This window comes from Neospora caninum, chromosome II (genome assembly GCF_000208865.1).
Source record: "Neospora caninum Liverpool complete genome, chromosome II".
Lineage (NCBI taxonomy): Eukaryota > Apicomplexa > Conoidasida > Eucoccidiorida > Sarcocystidae > Neospora > Neospora caninum.
In genome coordinates, this window is record NC_018387.1 from 1,279,309 (window position 1) to 1,301,801 (window position 22,493).

Consider the following 22,493-nt stretch of genomic DNA (forward strand, 5'->3'; position numbering starts at 1 on the left):
CGAAGTTAGCTAGGTTGGCGTCCACCTCTCGTGGCCTGAATATTTCTTCTTTCTGTATTTTTTATTGGAGCAAGAGGGGCTGTGTGTTTATCATATATCTGCGCGTGTCATGCACCGAGTATCATGCCGTAGGCAATGATTGGAGAGACCTTTGTAAACCGTTGGCAGATGCTGCCGCGATTGGCGGTGCCACTCACTCGTTCGCGACAGTTGCGGGAGGATGTTTTTCCCGCACACTCTGTCGCGCCGTTGTTGTTGGTCTGTTTGTTCTACCACTGGGTCACAGCAGTCGTATGCTTGGGTCCAGGCTGGCAGACAACTGAGCAGGAGACAAGAGCGGCCGTTTGGCAAGGTGGAGGAACATTTGGCGGCGCGGACCCTATGTTATGGATGGATTCTAGAGATCAGCCTTTTGGAGAGTATCTGGCAGCGGACCACCCACACCGACTGGCTTCCGAAGGCGCCTCAAAATCCTCTGCTGCGGAGTTGTTAGATACGCCCGTGACTTACGAGCCTGACCGTGAAGTGCGTTACCGCGGGACGGTTCGCCTGCCACCGCGGCGGGGCTGTCCTAAGGGTTCATACGATGTAATCGTTGGCGCTTGTGTGTGGTTAGACAAGCAGGATAAGGTTCTACCGAATTACGTATGCCCCCCAGGTTCCATACTCAATGGGGACTTTTGTTACGGAAGGATCGTGGCTGACTATGAGTTGGATTGTCCTAAAAATTTCCTGCCAAACGAGGATGAAGTCTGCGTGAAGGCTGTGGTATACACGCCACCTCGGATAATTTGTCCAGAGGGCTTTGCTGTTGTCAGGGCGTCTCCAGATAACCGAAACAGAGTGTGCAAACGTGTGAAGTACGTAGCCCCCATCAAGAGGCCTACGGAAACTATCGAGAAACTCCCGATTATGGATTGCAGCGGCACAGAGAAGACGTGTCCTCTACCGAGAAAACCTACGGCAGACCGCGAGTGGGTATTGGAATGCCCAGACGGGGGCAAGCTGGTTAGATCGAAGAAGGACAAAAAACGAAAGGCTTGCAAGATCGATATTTTGGTGCCTCCCTTGCCTGCAAAGAACTGCGTTAAGGTAAGCGGTTTCTAGAAAGCACTACTGCTCTCCAACGTTTGCTGGGCTTCTTTTTGCTTCACTAACGGTTAACCACTGGTATGTTCGTGTGTGTGTGTGTATGGGGCCGGTATTCTCAAAGGGTTTCAGGCCAGTAGAGCTCGTTAATTTCGGCATCGGATGCGTTAAAATCTCCGTACAAGACGTTGCGCTTGTATGCCCTGGACCGAAACCAAAATTTGGTCCGGGGTTCGGTGATTGGGATGTTCCGAGATACAAGTACGATCCGGTAGACAAGTGCGTGGCCTATCGTGCCAAAGCTATAGAGGGGCAGTGTCCCTTCGGCTACGAATTCCAACAGGATACATGCTACAGGAAATATTTTCTGCCGTACTACATGGACTGTAGTCATCTTGAAGGCTATGCCTTCTTCTGGGATCCAGAACACAAGGCTGGCATATGTGAGTATCAGTTCGACCCCTTCAAGTGGACTCCTGGTGTAAGCTATATCACTCAGAGAGAGCGATGGGATGGAGGGAGAATCTATTTGTTATCCAACCCATATGACGTTAAGAGGGCGTATGATAACTCAGCCGACGTTGCTGCGGCCTTCCGTCCTCCTCCTCCTACCGCCCCGACTCTGGAGAAGATTCCAGAGGTAAAAAACCCTTCGTTTTCGACGGCGTAGTGTCTACCAGCAACCAATACATTGCAGGCTGTCACGCACTCCACGCGCCCTGGTTCGAGGGGAAAATACGAAGCTTTTCAATGACATCTGCTTCTCCTGTCTCCGACGAAATTCATAAAACCGGCTCCGGTCACAAGAAGCACGCGTCCTTTTTGAGTATGACAAACTTCTGTGTTTTGCGCATTTTGTTTGCATGCTGGTGAGTGCGCCGGCAAAACCATCTGCGCCGCAAATCAACGTGAGAGAGGGACCTCTGCGCCCTGATCACTACACTGACTCGTTATGTTTCTATCAATCGCTTGGTGCCAGGATCTGAGCATCGTTGTCGCATCCCTTACACAGGAAGAAAGAGCAACCGAAATGTCCCCGAGTGGGGTGCACACCAATGGAAATTTGACATGTGTTTCACACTCATCTGCGACCTCATCTATGTACCACCAGCCTCTATGCGTGATATATATTTGTGGCACCGGCTGGCTCATTCGTGTTATCTTGGCGCCTGCCTTTGTAGCCTTCCCTTTCACCTTGCTATGAACTCACATGCGCCCTTTCTAACGAAAGCCCTGCTACCATGTAGGGTCCGCAATGGCCGGCAAATCACTCGCTCCAAGCTCGTCCCGAGCCCCAATGACGGACGTGTCCAGTCACAGGCATAATCGAGCATGTGTGACTACACAGTTGAACGCTCACGTGCTGTGTGGAGCGTGGTCTGCTGCATGCCAGTGGCGAGGCATGTCTACTACTGCGTCACGGCCAAAACCGTTACATGTCACTGCAACTATTGTTCAGGCATACCGTGATTTGTTTTCGGCTGACGTACCGCTCCGCGGAGAAGGTGATAGGATGAGGAGGACAGCTCCACAAGTGAAGGCACCGAAGTCGAGATACACTTTTGCACACATTCACTTGTTGTTTCCACATGTCAGCGAAGGCTGCTTCCACCTGAGCGCCGGTTGCCCACAAAAGATTCGAACCTAAAAAATAGGTCTTTTCACAGAAGCATCGTCTGAACGCGCCCCGCTTCCGTGGCTTCGACGCGAGCAGAACCCCTGCCACCAGGAGGGGAGCCAGGAAACACGTGCAGTGTGCTCGTCTGGCTCCGACAAGAGGAAAGCGATCACATCACAAGACGCTCGCTCTGAGACCACGTAGCCGCTTCTGCCAATTAGACGGTGGAGAACGCGACCGTGTTCACTGCTTGTGTATGCCGATCTTTTCGTAGTTTTGCTTGTCCCTGGACAATGGAAACGATGTCGTTAATGTGGGAGTCCTCTCGTAGTGTATCAGACGGCAGCAACATTACCCACAAGCTCCTCCCCTTCACGGACCACTATCAGTCGTGTTTGTAGACGCGTGCCACACACCCCTCTGGTGCGCACGAACATACGTGTCGTGCAGCGTCCCTTGACGGTCAACGCAGTGGCACAAGGGGAGCATATAGCAGGCTGTGTCACTTTGCGGTCCACCGAAGCAGTCGCACTATTCGCACAACTACACGGCCGTTTCCATGCGCTCAAGAAGTCAAGTTCGGCTAACTTTCCGGTGATAATACCATTCGCCTGCCAATTTGCTCCACCCTGTTCAAGATTCAAAGAGCTTCAAATCTTCTTGGATAGGTCCATACAAAAACGAAGCATTTTCTCCTTACTCCAGAATCAGATATGCTCTGCCCCCTATTTTCGAAGAGGTGATGCACAACACAGAGCCCATCGACGCACGACTGCCTCTCCCTTTAGTAGGGCGGACCCCACGCGCAGTGACACATCCTTGTGGCGACTGTGACAACCATCCAATATCGCGTCCTTCTGTGCAAGTACCTTCCTTGCAACCTTGCCCGAACTGTTCATTATATAGAAAACTCTGCCCTATATACGTATATAGGAGGGGAAGAACCTGTTTCGTATAAAAATATACAAGACTCCATCAGTAGCCGTAGTCGCCCCACGAAACCTGGTAATCACTGCCAAAGAATTGCTTGATCAGCTGCGCGGTGATGGAGTGATCTGCTCGGCCGTACTGGTAAGAGTGGCCGTAAATCTCAATTTGCCGGTCCTTCATGCGGCACTCAATGCGGCCGCCGCCTTGTACCTCTGCGGGGAAAAAAGCCGAAGCAAAACCAAGAAACACATAGTTGCTCCATACAGCCGGGTCAAGCGCTGAGATCCATAAACACGTTCTCCCCTTCAAGAATCTCACCACGGCTCTCCTCTCGCTCACTCCAAAAAGCATGGTGTTCTAAAACTCAAATTCTTTGCGAAACGCTCGACTGTCCCTGAGGCGGTGAGCCTGTACCCTAAAATTTATCTGAATTTTGAAAGAGAAGGTGAGAGCCACCAGAGGCCTGAATGGGCAAAGTACTCGCCCTCAAACTCCGGCAACTGTTACATGCCAAAACACGGCTACTGCGACGAATTAGAAAGTCCCCTTAAATGCCACCCAAAAGAAGCGACACGTTATCGCCTTCCGCCACATGAAAAAGCTGCCTGTAGGTATCTATCTCTCTACCTATATCCGGACAAGTGCGTAGGCATGTATGGGCGCTACAGCCTACGGGTACTTACCCGCTTCTATTCCCTTGCTTTCCAGCTCCTTGATGGTGTCCAGGGCACACTGGTAATGGTATTCCGCCTGAGGATTGCCCCGGACGAGGTAGATGGTTGTCTCAAAGCGTTTCGTTTCGTTTTGTTCAGGATCTACTCGAATGAGCACGTACTTCTGAACGCCATCCTCGACTCGAACCTTGGGCAAACCCTTCAGGAAAGTGACTAAATCTTCATCACCACCGGAGATTGTCGGCTGGTCACCGGACTCGCCGGAGGGTTGTGAAACGGACGCGGACCCCTGTGGTACTTCAGATGTTTGTAGGCTGGTGCTGCCATCGCCGCTGCCAACATGGCCGTCTGATGAGCCTTTTTTCTGTGCAAGTTCGCGCTCGACCTCCACAAGTTCCTCCGTCAGCTTCTGAGCCACCAACTCTAGAGCTGGTCGCTCCAAATCGTTGGCGTCAGCCAGCTGGTCGTTAACAACCTTCAGAGCCGCCTGCAGCTCGGCAGGTGTCCGATGGCGACCTGACACCAGGGATGGCATGTTTGTGTCGAGAGTGAATATTGGCACAGCCGGACGCGACAAGAAAGAAAATAACGCCGAATCGCGACCGATACGGGACTGGAAGCTGAGAGGAGCTGTACGGAGGGAGGGCTCACTACGCTTTCCAGCGAATCCAGGTGATTCGTTAAGAACGAGAAGTGAAGGAACTCTCCGAGGTCGAGGATTGTTAGACGAGCCAGTCCGGCCAGGGGAGGAAAATCTCGGACCCACGGCCACCAGGTTGGATTTTCTCGCGGATTCGGTTCGAGGGCCTATCACCGGGGTAGGCACCGTTGGCTCTGTCGGCGAAAAGCTTTGGTTACCTCTTGGCACCAACAAAAACGAAGGATTAGTCGTGCTTGCGAGCACTCGAGATCGACACCTGAGGAGAGACAACCAGTGCACTTTGGTTGACGGAGAGGCAAGCAACCCGAGAGGTCCGGCGCCACTGCCGCAGCGTCCGGAAACTCCTGGCATCAACACCCAGGAAAAGAGGAACGCCTTCACAACGAAGAAGCTGAATTTCTGTAGACGCCCTGAACTAGTACGCGTGGATCCCTTCGTTTTTACCGTGGGACTCACTGCCACGACTCCACGAAGACAGAGATATTTCACCGCCCATGTTACGTCGTTAGCCGCACCCTGCCACATACGACCGAAAGAGACGATGCCTCCACTGAATGGGTCTGCCCCCTTCGTGTTTAAAAAATGAGCGACTACCAAAATGGGAAGTGTCGCGAAAGAAGAATTTCAGCACTAATCCGGCAAGAGGACGTGTTGAACACGACCCATCAGTACACACACAGCTGCGTGCACATAAGCAGGTCCAAATAAAGGAAACCCAAAAGCATAGTAATAGAGCCCAGACTGTTGATAATTTTGAAAGAGGAAAGCCGTCTTTATCCAGAGGGGGAAATGAAGGCTCCCAGCATCTCCAGGTTGTGTGGCAGAGGGGCAAATGTCGTCGGCGGCCACGGCCACTGAACTATCAGGCTAGCAGCATAATTGAGCTTTTCTTCGACTGACAGTGCTAGTCCACGAAAAACAAAAAGAATAAGCGTTCTGGAAAATCCAGGGAGGGTGGAAAAAGATAAAAATTAGAAGTGAACACGGTGCGTGTCGGGCACGTTAGCAAATGTCCAGGACTTGAGCGTAAGAGGTACGGTAGAATTCTCGCTTGACAAAACGGAAGGTCCTTCATATTATAAGATCAAACCGGCCACTAAAATCGACGAAATCCTTGGAATGGGGTTCCTACGAAAATGTGTGCAAAACTGCACGCTGGCCCGGCGATAAGACACCAGCAGAGAAGCCGAGACAAGAAAAGCGCCGAAACTTCTCCGTGTGCCGTCTCCCCTGGCACACGTTTTTGACCGGAGAAACAGCGACCGGCTGGGACTATCCGAAAAGAAGGAAGGCCACCGACGTTCAGATGGAACAGTTAGTCTTTGTAAACGTTTTCGATCTAACCGTTCTTGTGCTTTGGTTCCTTGTGTCCTTCGGCGATGAAGACGCAAGAATTTGTGGGGGTTGCATTCAGAGGACTCGCAACATAAACTGCAAGAACCACTCTGTCGCCAAGCAGCGCACGGCTGCGAGCCGACGCACGTGTATCTCGCTGCCGTCCAACTCTGTAGTGGAACGACACTTAGTGAACAAGGGTCTGTGGCAAGGAACAGACAAAGGGCGGACCAAGATAACCATTTATGGTGGAAAGGCCTCAACAGCGAAAGACCGCAAGCATGGGGGGGGGGTCAGTCGTCAGTGGCATGTTCGCGCGAAACCGAGTACGTAGCACCGCGGGATCGTTGCGCTGATAATCAGGCATAACTTGGCATGCACGGATACACTGCATTGCACTATAAAGAGAAAAACGTCAGATTCAAGACAGCGAATGAAAGTCTCTGGAATGCAAAGTTACTTGACATACGGTAGTTTGTCGCTGCCGGGAATCACTGTTCCGTGTTACCTCACCGAATCGAGCCTCGAAGCCAAGCCGCGACTGTGCCTCATGACTTCGATTCGCACTGACCTCAACAAAGGAAGAGCCCCTTCAACTCGCCTGGGAATGTTCCGATAGTGAGGAAAAGTTCCTGTGGTCGTCTGCGTCTTGTCTGGACTAGAAATCATGTACTCGCGAAAAGACTGGTCCAACAAGTGTTTCCGGCATCCGCCACACGCTGTGGAGCAGCAGAACCCGTTGAGGCCCTCGTTGAGCCCCAGGTCAACGATTTAAACACAAACAGGAACATGAAAAAGGAAATTCTATTGACTATACCTCTATCTACACTCTCACTCTCCACCTACAGCACCGGGGGGGACGGTGGGAGTCGACTGCTCCCAACAGAGATTGTGTACGCATGTGTACCGGACAGTTGCATGTTCTGACACTGGTTCCCTGTCTTGCGTTGCCTCACGCCAGATAGGCCCACGAGTCTCATTCGGCGTGTTTGGTTTAGCGAGATGCTGGGTCTTCAATAACAGCTCTATTGGTCACAACTTGAGAGGCCAGATATCTTTGAGTCTTTCGTAGTGCAGCGTTATAGCGGAAACACCATGCACCTTTCCGCTCCTGGATGTCGTAGAAAAAGGACTGCTTTGATTTTTGCGGAATACAACAGATCATCAAGGTGGTCGACTCTAGTCGGCATGCAGTCGCATTCTTCTGACCTTCGTGTTGTTCCAGGGGAACGGCGCCCTTTTCGTAGACCTGTGGCAACAGAGGCAACAACCTACTTGTGTCGCTCTCATTTCTGCCGAGTTAGAGAGAGAGCGTTTACTTCGACTGTACCAGGGATTTCGATCTTCTGGATCAAGTCGTTACCTCCCCACTGCCGAAAATCTCGGTATCGACATTCGGGTGCCATTGTAGAGGGGGCGGGCGGGCTACCTTGGGTTAGAAATGGCAATGCTGTAGTCTCCCACGCAGAAATTTGTCATGGAGAAAGCAGGGGGACACTGCTTGACCCCCGGATGGATGGTTATGTGTATGACAAGTCTCAGGAGAGTGTGTGCGTGAACGCAGGGGGGGGGGGGTACAGTACCGCAGTTTGTACAGTGCGCCAGTTATTGGCAGTTATCAAAACAGTCCAAACGCGAGTGTTCTTGCCTGTTGCTTGTGTGCCTGCTTGCGTCACACACAAACAGCGTCACGGTAGGCTGAGCTTGAAGGTGGAAACTCGAGGACCCGGAAGTTGACTATCCCCCCTGCCAAGTTAATGGGAGATTGTCTCTTTGAAACAATGGTTGCACCATTTGTGAAAGTGTGTCGTAGCTGGTGACCCACAACTGCTGATCGTTTTTTTATCAGCTGCGTCACACCAGCGGTGGACGACAGAAACACGAGCGGCGGAGACGTGCCTCACCCTGTTTGGTCGATTTACGTGGACACCATGTACTCAGGCAGTTTCTCGTTGGTTTTCAGGTTTCTTTGTTTTTTTCCTGCTCGCCGTCCCCCCCTGTTTTAGGGATTCTACCTCGTGGGGCGGTTCGGCAGCGCGGTCGCGGAAAGGAAAACGTAAACTGGTTTTCCTGCGCCGCAGTGCCGGCTAGGAAAGGACGGGAGAAGAAGTAACAAAACGAAGGGTTTCCGGTGACTCTGCTGTGATGGCCCCAGGATTTTGAGTTGTGCATGGGGAATGCGATGGTCACGTGGCAGCATCGGTCCTTGAGGGAGAGAGGGTTTACACGCCTTTCGGCACCATCTTGCGTGCCTTCTAATACTGAGGCGATACGTGTGAATAGATTGCCATTTCCTCTACATGCCAAAATGCAACAGGCTTCAAATACGAGGTATTCGTGAAACTAGCGAGTGCATGCCTGATCACCTTGGCGGCGAATCGGTGGAGCCCGCCCCACTTGACACTTCATTTCAGATTATCACAGTAGTTACCATTCATTCGGGTTGTGTCATAAATGACATACAATATCCGCCCGGTGGCGGTAAATATCCTCAAACACCGCATACCAACCGTTCCTGACTGGCCATCACACCTGTTCAGCTTGCGTGGAATTCGAAACCACAGCACTGTCATGTTATTAGGGCCTTCTGGAGCGTAAATCCTAGCAACCACCAGCATCACAGTAGTGAACGGATTGCCATTCATATTGGTAGAGACGCCGAAATGCCCCATGGAGACGGTTCCTCCAATGGGCTTAAAAGGTACCCGTTGCACACTTGTAAACGTGGGGTTATTCGCATTCTGTCCTCGGTTGGCAAAACAGCTTTCCTCTTGGCAAAACAAGCTTCGAATGTTGTTTTTCCAGATATACCCTTTCAGTTCCATAATGTACAAGTTGGAAGTAGACGGTTTAGTGAATATTTATCTCTCCCTTTAGCATTGCTGTCTGTTAGTTGTGGATGTACCATGTGTCCTGACGTCTTTTCTCCGCCTGTTCGAAGAAGCCAGGACACTCGTACGCGATTTATTCGCATGTGTACCGCGTCCAGCCCATCGCAAAAACATCCCTTCCCAGCAGAGTTTCCTCTTTTTCCTCCGGAAAATCTATTTTTCATCCTATTGTTTTTTATGGCTCTGTCTATGGAACTATGAACTTGCGCTTTTCCCCCTTTTTCTTGGATCGAAAAGTTGGGTTCCTCCCCAAGCGCCTGTCTGCAGATGATCGCTCTCACTATGACTACGGCCAGACGTGTGTTTTAATCCATCGCGCTCGTTTCGAATTCTCCCGCGAAAAGCGTTCTTTTCTTGCATTTGATCACTTTCGCTTTTTCTGACAACCGGCCAATTCCCTTTTTGCCTGATAGTTCCTAATCCCCTTGCGCCTGAGTGAACCTCCTTCGGAACTTCCTCCGCTGTCTCCTCTCGGCACTGAGTCGGCACCCAGGACTTCTTTCCGAAACCGTTCCCCTCATCAGGCTTTGAATCTGTTGCTGCCGTCGTCTTCTTTTCGCCACTTCGACTTACCTCCGTCTGGTCACCTGCTCGGTGGGGTCGGCGAGCGTGTGTACCGGTTCACTCGCTGAGAGGTCTGTGATGCGGCGGGAGATTTCTGCGAATCGTCCGTCTGTTTCAAGGTCACATTCCTTCTCCTTGCCTCTTTGTATGTAGCCCCATCTTTCATCTGCCCCATTCCTGGCAGGCAATTCGGTGTGCTGCTGGCTGTGCCTTCATGGAATGGCCTCTTCAAAGGGTATTCCAATTATTATCAACAGCTCTCCACGTAAAGAGGCTGTGACGTCGAGGTTGTGGTGTCCCTCTTTTTATGTGGCAGCGTTATAGACCCCACAAGCAGTCAGTTGTTGATGTCACCCTTTGTTCATAAAGGAATTACTGGAGCTAAAGTAGCACGTACATCTCACGATATTTCCCAGTGGACACTCGCCCGAACGGTGTGTGTCCCACAAGGATCAGCCTGGCGCCGGCGGCAGCACGCCGTCCCTGCTCTGTCTCCCACTTCGAAGCATGCGGAGGGAGACACCGTGCATTGCCAGTCAAGGGCCAGGGGAGTGTGTCACGCGCAACGGCGCGGACTGCCGACGGCAAGCGAGCGGGAGAGTTTGCTGGGGCCGAGTGAAGAGCCCTGACTGCTCTGTTTGACTTCGTAGCGGAAAGCGGTAAACAGCATGGGGAATCCGCTGCTGAAGCTCTACTCGGTGGACAAAGAAAACGCGGTCGACGGCGGCAGATTTCTACGGTGGACGGTGAGAATGCACGCTGACGACAGGGAGTCGCGCTTCTTTCGCTCCTCGTTCTCTATGCGCCTCTGATATGAAGGTTCATGACTGCCTTGCAGGAGAGCGTCTATGTGTGTGTATTCACGGTCACACTATGCATACGCATGTCCATATGGTGGGCAAAAGTGTATCACTATGCAGCGTTCCTTCTGCACAGACACATAAACACGGGGCTGTTCGGTGGGTTAGGCGGCCAAAGATTGCTCCACTCCAGGCAACGTTTTAGGGCGGATTGCATGTGTACTTGCCTCCTTTCGCTCCGTGTTTCCCCCACTTCAGATATATCGGGGACACCAGAAGGACCGTTCTTCTTCGGCTTCTTCGCTCGTCTCGCTTTTCTGTTTCGACAAGAAGGCCCTCTCTATCGCTCCTTTTTCGTCGTCTCCTTCGTTACGCTCGGCGTTGCTCTCGCTGTTGCAGCAAGAGGCCCAGCTTCTGCAGCGTTTACGCCACCCTCAGCTTCTGCATTTGGTCGAGCCTCTCCAGGAGGACAAAAACTCTCTTGTCTTCTGCACGCGACTTGTTGAAACCACGCTGCGTGAGCAGTTGTATGAGCAGTGTCGCCCACACTCGGGCTCTGGGGTCTCCGGATCTCCGCCTGACTCGAGTGCGTACAGTGGACAAGAGGGCGAGAAGCGAGCCCGTTCTTCGCGCTGCAACTTCGTTCCCCTGTCGCTTCTGGAAATAAAATCCGGCCTCTTGGATCTCGGAGAAGCCCTGCGTTTCCTTCACGCAGACGCCCAACTCATTCACCTTAATGTGAATCCAGACAGCGTCTTCTTCACTCCTAAAGGACAGTGGCGGCTCGGAGGCCTTGGATTCGCCCAGGAAATCCCCGGAGATGGAGGGGCCGGAAAACTCGTCGACTGTGGATTCTCCTTTGGGTCAGTGAACCTCGATCGAGACGCATGTGAAAAAAGTGTTCTGTGGCGAAAGTGTCTCTCGGCTTCTTCACCTGCTCCGTCTGTATATATATACATACTCTATATCTCTCGATGCATCTCCATCTGGGGGTGTACAGTGGTCGTGGTGTAGACGCGCGTGTTCACATGTGTCGGTGAGTTTATACTTTTTTTCGAATCTGGTTGCTCCGAGAGATCCGGAAACTTACCGGCTGGTTCTGGTGACTCGCGTCATTTTCTCTTCGCAGCGCACCGAGCGGAAGTGCACAGGCACAGGTTTCCGTAGTGCCGCCCCTTTACTACTCGGCTCCAGAACTCGCCGCCAGTCACCCAGGAAAGTGCTGTCGCGCGTCCGACGTTTACTCCTTGGGCCTTCTCATGGCTGAGGTTCTCCTCGGCCCCAGCGCCGGCAGCGGGTGTGAAGCCCGACTCCTCAAGACGAACGAGTGGGACATCAGCGCCCATCAAGCTCAGGTCAGTTGGACCGCTCGACCAGGGGCAGATGTTTCGGCCTCTTCGTAATCACCGACTTTTCTCCCGGGCTCTCCACTGTAGGTAGCGTGCTTTTCCCTCCCCTTGTGTAAGAACAAGATACACGTCGGGACGTGCACTCTCCAACCGCGAGCAAGGAGGGAACAGGGAGAGAGACGAAACAGGAACAGGGGAAGAGGAAACCCCGTACGAGAGCGCATACCCTCGCGATGCGTTCCTTCCATTCGCAGCGCCTCGTGTTGGACGTGCCTGAGATCGTCCATTGCTTCTTCCCCGACGGCCTGCACGCTGAGCACCGAGTCTGGACGCGTTTGCTGCCTGCTTTCTCTCAACTGCCGTACGAGAGTTCTGATCTCAACTACTATCGAAGAGACTTCCGGACAAGTGTTCTTTCTTTTGCTGTGCTCGTTCGCAGTGCCACAGGCTCCTTCCTCTGCGGCCAAACATGTTCGCCAGCTCGCCGTACTTCTCGATGCCTTCGGCCGCCACATCCCTGCCCACGCTGACGGCTCTTCTCTCGTCGATGCTGAACCCAGACCCGTCTCAGAGGCCTTCCATCGAACAGTTTCTTCAGTCGCCTTTCTTCCAAGACGTGAGGATACGACTGCGGGCTTCCAAGGGCTCGCTGCGTTAGCATCTTCGGCGCTTGTGTCAAAACGAAACGTCTCCAAAGCTTACCTGAAATCTGGAATGCACGGGTCACATTAAAGTAGATATTGTCTCTGTACAGATGATCCCCGATCCAGAACTGTATAACTCAAATCGAATCCATCGTACTGGGAGTGATACTCTGTGAGACAGGATCCCTTGTTATTGAACAAGATTCAGTTAGGAACGGGACATGCAATACCAATCAGATAACAACTGAAGCGAGCACAGGTTCGAAGACGCGAAAACCTTATTTTGCAGCTGAAAGGACCGGCTTCGGGGCGATCTTAGAAAGCGTGGACGCCGCCCCCTCGAGTGTCCGTCCTGACTGGAAATTTCAAGAGTGTCCGGTGTCGAGTGATGTCTCAAATACGAATGGGCGGACTAAAGAACGGGGACAGCAAGCAAGCATGGAACATTCGGATTCATCTAGCGTCTTTACAGTGATCGGGAAGGCAACTGCGAGCCTGGACTGGCGATAGTTTGACCGCGGGGGTCCACAAACACAGGAACCCGGACGATGGCGAGTTCCGCTGCTGTGTTAGCACAGCTGAAGTATATCTCTCGCTGCGCGTTCTTTTCTTCTAGTCCATTGCTTCTTCCGTGTGATTTCTTTTCCTTTCTCCAGATGAACATGCGCGCCTTGCGTTTTCTCGAGGCTCTGCACGAGAAGGACGAGAACCAGAAGATCCAGTTCTTGAATGGCTTCCTGCCGCTTCTGCAGCAGCAGGAGGAATTCCATCACTCAAACCTCTTGCGGTGCGTCCCGGCGCGAGGCGAGAAGACTCCTTTTTCTCCTGGTTCTGTCTCCGTTCCCGCACTGTCGATTTCTTTCCATTGCTCGGTGTCTGAAGGGTGCCCAACTCTTCCTTGTGCGCTGCAAATAAGTCCAGCAGTCGTAGTTCTGCATCCGAATGTAGTTTATGCACATATGTAGTCTGCATGTAGACAAAAAAGATTCCTCGTTTCCGTGTCGGGCGCTCAACACAGTCGCTCTCGCGGCATCTCGTCGGGGGTTCAGCCCCGATTGTTTTTCGAATCGGAGACACCAGCATCCGTCCCGGACACACCCGACAAGCTGTGCACTCTCTAGTGTTCCACTTCCAAATGCATGCATTTCTCCATTCTCTCTGGCTTCTCTTCAAGGAACCGCGTGATTGGGCCCCTGCTCGATGCCCTCGCCTTCCCTGCTCTCTACCCGTTTGTCCTACCCAATCTCTTCTTCGTCATCAAGCAGGTGAGAAGGAAGTACACGTCTGCATGCATGAAGATGCCTCCCTGTGCATTCCATGTGCTAGTGTTCTTTATATCGATATAACCGATCTGCCGAAAGGTAAGCTCGACTGACTCGATGCAAGGCTGTGAGGACTGGTCCGAACGTGGTGTCCATTCGCGTCTCAACAGTGTTGAGGACTTAAACTCGAGGCACGTCGCCGGTTCTCGAAGCAGGACTGGAGAGAACCTCGACGAGTGGGCGTCTGAAGCGCGTGCAGGGGGCGCGATGAGTTTTTCGAACGTCGTTGAGTTGCGTCTCGAGCTGAGAGAAGCGGACGCGCTCGGATCGCCGCAGACCAGTCACCTCTCTTGGCTCAGCAGTCCGGTGCGCTGGCTGTACATACACAGACACCAATGCATGCAATGACGCCCGTAACTGCGTCTGCTGGCCAGTGATCGTGAATGCTCCGGTATCGGGTTTTTTCTTCAGCTGAACGACCGCGCGTACTTCCAGTCGGACGTTTGGCCACGCGTCCGGCCGCTTCTCACAGCTCGCGAGATCCAGATCGAGTCAGTTCTGTTTCTGGTAAGTCCCCCCTTTCCGTCGGCTTCGGAACAGAAGAAAACACGGAACCACGTTTCGCGGGCCCGCGGCGTGTGTGCTTCGGTGTTGGATCTCACTCTCGGGAATATGCGGCAGTTCGTCGCGACGCAGTCGCGTTCAGAACCGAGAGACGCCTTCGCGTTTTCAGCGGCGTCCTACGCAGAGGTCTGCCTCTACCCGCAGTCACCCTCACGCTTCAGCGACGATTGAGGGCCCGAAATGTGCATTTTTTGTCGGTATACACGCAGGCAAAAGGTGTCGATATATACGCATGTGTAGGGATATGTATATTCTGTGTGTGTCTACATGTATATATTTTGATATATATCTGTGTTACTCTTGCTAGTGAAAAAGAATCGTGCAAGTGGTCACGCCACGAATGCCTGTGCGAGATTCTCCTTTTCGTGTGATCTCTCTGCGGTCTGAAACTGACAGATGAACGAGTTGGAGTTCCTCATGACGCAGTGCAGCGACGAGGCCATTCAGCAGGATCTCCTTCCCCTTATCGTCAAGTGCATGCAAATTCAGGTGCGGGGCAGAAACACATTTCTTCTATGTGCGAAAAAGATACCCCAAGTGAACGGCAGCCAATCTGACGATGGCGACAGACCAAGTGCAGTCAGCACCAAGTTTGTATTTACCATCAAACAGCGGACACAAAAGGTAACCCTGAGTCTCCACATTCTCATATTTGTCTCCACGCGACCTCTGTTTCCTCTTGTACCAGCGAAATCGGGGAGAACCGCACGTCTGTTTCAGCTGCTTCATCGTGTAGGCGAACATTTTTGCTGATCTGCGCCTTTTCCGTCTCGTGCAGGAGCCGCGGATTCAAGAAGCTGTGTTGACGCGGCTGCCCAGAGTCCACCAGAAATTCGACTACACAGTTCTGCGCACAGCCGCCCTCCCTCGCGTCCTCAGCGTCATTCAACTAGCCAGTAAGAAGGGGAACCTCTCGTTCAGCTAGCCATTCGACAAAGGCCACGTGCTCGAAAGACTCGAGACCCGGTTTCTGCATGGAGAGCTGACCGGAGACTTTCGGGACGTGTGCTACGGAGAGGTGGTACGGTTAAAACGCTTGTCACGAGGGTCGACTGCAGCGAGTCAGAGTATCTGAAGGAATCGCCGCCGCGGAAGCACGTCACGACGTGGAGAGCGACAAAGGTGCGTCCGCGTTGCACGCGTGCCGGTCTTCCAGCTTGGGCTTCTCTTTGCATGCACACAGCGTCATCCACAGTTCGTGTCCAAGGCCTCGCCGCTGTGACTGCCATGGCCAGCGCGTTTGACCGATCCACCATCGTGGAGCAGATTGTTGCCGTCGTGCAACAGGTAGGAACAGATTCGGCAGAGAGTGGAAAGTAGGAAGCGCGGATTTAGAAGGCGAAAGAGAGGAGCGAGAGAAGGAAAGTTCAAACGCATGAAGGAGGCAGTCGCGCGCGCCTCCAGCTTTTTGGAGTCTCCGTCGGCGTTTCCAGCTCGCGGGCGGCATGCGGTTTTGAGAAGGCGATATCTCCACGCTCGCGTTGGCTATAAAAGACCGAATGCTCGCGGGAGGTCTTGTCGAGGAGAGCCTTGTTCCAACCATGAAGGCTGCTTAGCGTTAGCGGGGAAGCACACCCCACGACTCAGAATACAGCTCCAGGCAAACCTTTTCGTGCGCTCCCTTCCACAACTCCACACTCTGACCGTTTCCGAGGGCGGGAGGTTCACCCGATTCCGGTTTTGTGCGTCACTGGAAGCCGCGGCTGGCCGAGGGATGGAAGCCTGCATGCATTGCTAGAACGCCGCCTGTACAAGCAGCATACCAGCGGGTTTACCCCTCCCTTCTGTATAAATCCGTTCACGCACGTAAATAATCCATGCGTGTCTATGCAACACAGGCATGTTTGTTGGCCTTGCACACGCTTTAGATCTTCCGCACAGTGACCCTGCAGCAGACCAAAGTGAATGGTATGATTTTTTTGTTTTCTTGTCGAATGCCGCAGGTTAGCTCTGCAGACAGGAGTGGAATGGTATGCGTTGCGGTCTGCACGACGTTGGAAACTTTAGCCAAGCAGGTTGGCCTCAAAGCCACCACGGAGCGTCTCCTCCACATCTTGCTCCCCCTTTTGAGTAAGCGGCGTGCACCTGAGCGAGTGCGCATTTATCCAGTTATATATATATATATATATATTTAGCGTGTCTTCAACATTGACAGTGAACGAGTTCATAAGTCACTTCGCATATTTCTGGAATGATGGGCTCTGTACGGCGTGGGGAGGTGTGCGCAGCTTCTCTTGTTTTTGTGTGTGTGCCAAAAAGAGGCAGAGCCCTGATTTTGCAGCAGGTTTTTGCCTTGTTTTTTGGGAGGGATGATGCAAAGTGAGCTCTGAAGGGGACATACTGGACGAATGCATTTGTTAGGTTTTCGGCCCAGACAGGCCTTGCAATTTTCCGCGACCTGCCGACGTCAGCGGTCAGCCCCTTGGGAAGCTCGAGGAAATGCAAAGGGATTCCTTGTCCCTTCTTTGTGCCTGGCCTCCTGAGTCGCGTGTTCTTTTCCCGCCGTTTTACGTGTTTTCTTCAGTGGAAGAGGGACTTACGGCGAAGGAGTTCGACCAGGTGTACCGGACAGTCACATCGATTCTGGGCAAGGTAAAAAAGCGCAGCCAGTGGCCACCGTGCCCCACAGTTCCAGCCGGCCTGTCGGGGCGGACGAAGTAGAAATCGCCGGAAATGCGATTCGGAGTTGCGAGTCCGTGTGTCAGAGGAAACCTGAGATTTGTCTCCCTTTTTCTTTGCAGGTGGAGACAACCCGGCGGAAGCAATTCGCCCTACAGTCGGTAAGAGGGAAGGGGGGGTGTGGAGCACGCGCGTCGGTCTTTTGACAAGCGAGGAAAAGAACTACGCAGTGGTTTCGAAGCTTCGTCGCAGGATGCCTGTGAGAGCGTCGTTGTGGATGAAACGTTTCCGGTGTCTTCAGTGGAAGTGGGTAGCTGCCTGGGCGCACCTCGCTCCTAAAGGTTTTCCTAGGTATTCGTCATGAGGTTCTTACGCGGCTGCAAGACAAGCTGGAGGCTCCGTTCTTGTCTAGTGTTGTGCCTCGTGCACAGGCTGTCCCTTCTCTTCATATACCGGTGCGCACTGCGCCGTTCGTGAATCAGTTTGTGCGGCACTCTCTCGTCTCGGCTCTACGGCGAGACAACTTCCACCAAGCGTGCACGCAGGAGAGGAGCGTCGCATGAGGAAATCAGAAACAGCGACGCGGTGGCAGATATCTTGCAAACGTGTACGCGGTGGGTGCTCCCGCGAAGGAGCTTTCGATGCTTCTACACGATTTCGCGACAAAAAGTGGAAGACGCCCGCCAGATAGAGAAGACGGCTTGTGCGCGTGTGTGTGTGTGTGGGCGGCAGAGTGGAGTGGCGTCAGTTCTCGCCTCTTTCCATTGATGCTCCGCATTTCGTGTTTTTGAGTTGCTCGTATATCTCCCCCCAGGAACAGGCGTCTGCGGTTGCAGCGGCGCTGCCGCCTTCGTCTGCGACTCCGTCCTTGTCCGGTTTTCAAGACGGCTCCGCGGCGGCGTCGCCGACCCTCTCGGAGGGCAGTGTGGGGTTTCAGCCTCTCCCCTTTGAGGCGCTTCTGATGTCTCCGAGCGCAGGTGACCAAGCGAGGCGGGACCAGCCGCCTCCTCCACCCCCGCTTCCGTCTGCTCCTGCGTCTGGTCCGTCTTCCTCTTTGTCCTTTTCTTTCGCTGGGTCGCCGTCGCCCTCGGCAGACGATCCATTCCTGCTGGCCGCCTCTGAGCGCGGAGTCGCTCCTCCGTCAGGACGGTCCCCTGCCACGCAGTCGTCTTCGTCTTTGGACTGGATGAACAGTTTGGACAGTTCCGCTGTTCCTCGGCCTGCTGCGTCGGCTTCTTCCCCGGCCCAAGGGACAAGTCACGCGAGCGCTGCCTCCACCAGTTTCCTCTTCGCAGCGACGCGCCTGCCGGCGCACGCGCCTGACAGTGCGTGCTCGGTGGCTCCTCTCCCGAAACTGCCAGAGGAGATCTTCGGAGCCTCCACGGGCGCGTCGGGCTCCAGGCGGCCGGGACGGGCCGAGGCGTCTCACGTTTCTGGGAAGTCTTCAGACGCGTTGGCCGCTGGAGCAGCAAGCAATAGCGCAAGAAACACCCGTCTCGGGAGCTCGCCCCCGCAAACCACTAGTCGTGCGAATCCAAGGTAGGCGCCGTGACAACACGATACATGTAGGCAGTCTGCCGGGAAGAGCAGAACAAAGAAGAGAAGAAAAAGCGTAGCGCAGAAAGGCTTCAGCACCGAGGTGGGCGGTATGATGAGAAACAACCCGAGTCAGCGAGGACAAAAGGAAACGAGAAGGAAGAAACCACACCGCGAACCTTTTGAGGCGGCGCCTGCGAACGCCAATTGCCCGCATCACTCTGGGACATTCAGAAAGCGTCACGACTGGAATCTGCAACTCACACGCCCCAGACGTTCCCAAGAGAGGTGTTTTGTGTTGCTTTTGCGAAAGACGACAATTCAACAGAGAGGTCGCTTGTGCAGTCCGACAGATGCGCCACTGGGAGCCGAACGGCAAACACTTGCGCATCAGGGGAACGGCGCTTAGAACTGAAGGGCAGACTGGGAGTCGGGCACTGTCGTTCTTCTCTGTGGAAAATCCTCGTGGAGGGTGAAGCCATGCCGTCAGTTTCCTGAAAAGAGTTCCTGTGTATAGGCAGAGAGACGAGTGATGGTCTGGAAACACCCGAGAGCTCGCCTTTAGAAGTTCCCGAGAAACGTGGGGTCGAGTCGCCGGTTTCAATGTACTCATTGGGCGCATCCGTCGTAGGAGCTATCAGGGTTTAATCTCTTGAAGGCTCAGGTGACAATGCACTGATTCCAGTACTCGCGAGCCTGATCATCCGTGGTGGTCCTTCCGTGTGTCTGTTCTTCACGACCATTTCGGGTGTCTTTTGGTGGTATTGCGCGTGTGCTGCGTGGCAGTAGTGACACAGCTTCTTCACTGGAAGATATTCTCAGTTCGTCCTTCTCCTCCCCCCCCTCGTCTCTGTCAACCGGGCCGGGGATGACCCTCGGGGGAATAGGCGTCTCGACTCCGGCCTCGCGGGAGGCTCAGCTACGAGATGCCTTCGCAGATTTAGTAAGCAAACTGTTTCTTTCCTGCCTTCTGCCCACGCACATGTATATATATATATATATATATATATATATATATATAGGCGTAAGCTCATGTATGAGAAGTCTTCATGCCGGTGAGTTGTGTTCCCTTTCGCGAGAGGTCGCCTGTTGGGCGCCAAGTGTCTCGTTTCGGCCCGTTCGTTTGAAGCGTCTGCCGCTTGTCGTGCGCGGCGTGTCGAGGTCGAACCGTTCCGGCCTTCCATGTGCTGTCTTTGTGCTGCAGCATCCGCCGTCTTACGCGGGTGGGACTGCTTTGGCGCCTCGCGCAGATCCGTTTGCCAGTCTCTGTCCACCCCCGACATCGGCAGGCTCGCCGACTCCCTTCTTGAATCCGGTTAATGGCGTGACAGGCTCCACGATCACTGGATTGGGTTTTGGCGGGGCAACTCTAGGGCACTTCTCGAATCCTGTCGTGGAATCCAACGCGAACCACGTAGGGAGGCCGCCCTTTGAGCAAATGGGTGGAGCAGGGGCTGCCAGCACAGCCAAAGCCGATCCTTTCGCTCAGCTGGGTTCTTTCACAATGTAGATTCGAAAGCAGGCGTTTTTAGAAAAGGAGTGAATTTTTCTGTGGACACGCGCTCATTTTCGGCACAGTGCTTGCTCAGGCCTGGCGGCCAGCACGCACGCATCTTCGAGTCGTTCCCGCGTTGCATGTATCCCACGAATGGTTGCGGCGAAACCGTCTGAGGCGGCAGTTCGTGCGTGAGCCGGGCAGGAATCCACTGGGCATTCTTTCGAAGTGTCAGGGTGGTGTGGTGGTATGATTTCGACGTTCTAAGGAAGCGTTTCCTCAAGATTTGTCATGACGGGGAAACTCTACGGGGGGTTCGTTTCTGGTGGGGCTCCACGACTCCGGTTGGGTTGCTGAGGAACCAAATGGCGGCAAGGGCCGGAGGGAAAAAACGCCGGGGAGTCAGTCGAGAAAAAGCGAGGGTTGCGGACCAATCTGGTGTCACCGAAAAACCCGCCTTTTCTCGTCTTGCTCGTCCAGTTGTTCTGCACAGGTGTTGGAAGGAACTCGGGAAAAGCAAGGGTTGGAAACGAAACGATGCATTCTCATTCTCTATCATAAAGGTAGCCCTCGATTGTCCACTCTGGGTTGCTCAGATCAGGTCTCTTCTTGTCACTTGTGTAGGCCGCTCCGACTATGAAAAACGCGGGAACTCCGTGAGGAGGGCGGCGACGTTTAACAGACCATGCAAAGAAATACCCGCTGTAAATGGATTTTCCGTTCGGTAACCGTGGGCAGCTGTTCGTGTTTCCACTGTGTTCCGTATGACAAAGGAATCGAAATCGCTACGTGAACAGAGGAACGTAGGAGACTAATCTCCATACGTCATTTCTAATATTCTTCAAAGCTGAACCGATTCGGCCAGCAGATATCCTGCAGCTGCATGAATCTTCTATCGGCATCAGCTGGAAGCTCTATTCCTCGGAAAAACAGGCTGAAGGCGAGGCAGCAGGAGTGCGACCCCGAGTTCAGACTATGGCTGAAGCGCAACGCAGAAAAACAGAATGCATTTCCGCGAAACTGCAAGGAAATTTGCCGTTTAAATTCATAGTTTCCTCCGAGCCGAAGATGCCACTTCTTGCGCATCACCATGTGGAGGAGACCGTGAATCAGACATCGCTGTTTCTTTGTTTGGCATCACATACTGCTTATTGCTAGCAGGCGTGCGCGCTCTGTCTGTCCGCCCCGGGCATGCTTTTAAGGAAAAGCGCGCATCCCACTTCTGGAAAAAGGAAATAGGAAGCACGGTACAAGCAGCATGTCACCTGGTCCCCAGTTCGCTCTGTAGAAAGCGTCTACCAACACACTCGACAGCAGTTTGCTCCTCCTCGTTTGATTCATCCTCTACTGCCGGCGTGTTTCAGAGACCGGTCCAGAATTGCTACACAAAACCGATTCCCTCCTCTCGTATGTATAATTCCTCATTCGCACTGCTTTTCAAAACGAATGTGAAGGAAGGCCGAAGCACACAGGCAGCCGTTCTAGACTCATTATTCTCCCCTCGTCTACATTCGGAATGCTCCGGCTTCTGGTGTCTTGTAACTCACGAGTCAATCGCGTGTGCCGCCGAGGCGGTCGAAAAATACATCTTTTGCCTGTGTGGATCCAGTGGCATATAGCATTGAAGCGCCACTGAGTAGGCCTAAGCGTATCCTCTCTCCTACTTGTGACGAGCTGTCGTCCAAGACCATCGCACCGCCGTGGGTAGTCGTGCGCGTATTAACCGATGCCGATGGTACAAAAAGTCCCCTGTACGTTATATCGCTTTCCTGCACGCTTCGTCACGGACCTGGCATTGTTGTTCCACCTTGCCAGTTCGTGGTTCTTGAATGCGATATATCTGTGCTTCTTCGCTTTTTCATGACTCCGTGGAAACCAGTACTCAAGAAGCGGGCGCCAAGACTGCTTCCCGCTCAGCAGTTGCTGGCGAGGTACGGCGTACCCGTCAACTTGAGAAGGAGCAGCCTACAAAGAGAACCGCTTCCCTCTCGTCAACTACCGGTTTATTCCGTCCAATTATTGCCTTCGTTGTGTTCGTCCATGCTTGTTTATAGACGACGTGCTATAGATAATGAATTCTGCGCTAGGATGTGCGGAAGGAACTAGATTTTGTGCACCTCTAGCTGCTGGCGCACAATGAAGAGCGTAGTCCAGCGGCCCTCACCTATGTTTTTAAAGAGGTTAATCTGGGCATAAAAAAACGCACGAATCCGCACGCGGCTGCCTACCGGTTTCTCCTGTTCTCCTGGCATCGGTATAGCTCGACGTTGACATGCGACCGTGGGTTGCATGTGCCCGCCGGCACCTCACGTGGCCCATCACACAGGAACAATCGAGTATCTTACGTCTCCGATGGGCTATATCGCGGCAGAGTTTTAGGAAGGAGAGGCCAGAGTCACATG

At 53.3% G+C, this 22,493-nt stretch overlaps 3 protein-coding genes across 3 annotated transcripts; 2 read left to right on the forward strand and 1 right to left on the reverse strand.

Moving 5' to 3' along the window:
• Window positions 1–168: 168 nt before the first annotated feature.
• Window positions 169–1,759, forward strand: NCLIV_005970 (putative oocyst wall protein; the record flags this gene model as incomplete). The annotated part of the gene is made up of 2 exons (XM_003880107.1): window positions 169–978; window positions 1,214–1,759. The coding sequence occupies 2 exons, from the start codon at window positions 169–171 to the stop codon at window positions 1,757–1,759; spliced, it is 1,356 nt and encodes a 451-aa protein (XP_003880156.1).
• Window positions 1,760–3,682: 1,923 nt separating this feature from the next.
• Window positions 3,683–4,846, reverse strand: NCLIV_005980 (putative 14 kDa phosphohistidine phosphatase; the record flags this gene model as incomplete). Its single annotated transcript, XM_003880108.1, has 2 exons — window positions 3,683–3,849; window positions 4,321–4,846. 2 exons carry the CDS (start codon window positions 4,844–4,846, stop codon window positions 3,683–3,685), a joined length of 693 nt encoding a protein of 230 aa, XP_003880157.1.
• A 5,584-nt stretch (window positions 4,847–10,430) lies between these two features.
• Window positions 10,431–20,106, forward strand: NCLIV_005990 (deha2d02640p, related; the record flags this gene model as incomplete). The annotated part of the gene is made up of 17 exons (XM_003880109.1): window positions 10,431–10,508; window positions 10,962–11,425; window positions 11,692–11,917; window positions 12,351–12,527; window positions 13,212–13,342; window positions 13,730–13,820; window positions 14,289–14,384; window positions 14,838–14,930; window positions 15,220–15,337; window positions 15,625–15,728; window positions 16,385–16,511; window positions 16,966–17,033; window positions 17,183–17,221; window positions 17,362–17,411; window positions 17,793–18,599; window positions 19,383–19,539; window positions 19,801–20,106. The coding sequence occupies 17 exons, from the start codon at window positions 10,431–10,433 to the stop codon at window positions 20,104–20,106; spliced, it is 3,132 nt and encodes a 1,043-aa protein (XP_003880158.1).
• Window positions 20,107–22,493: the final 2,387 nt, after the last annotated feature.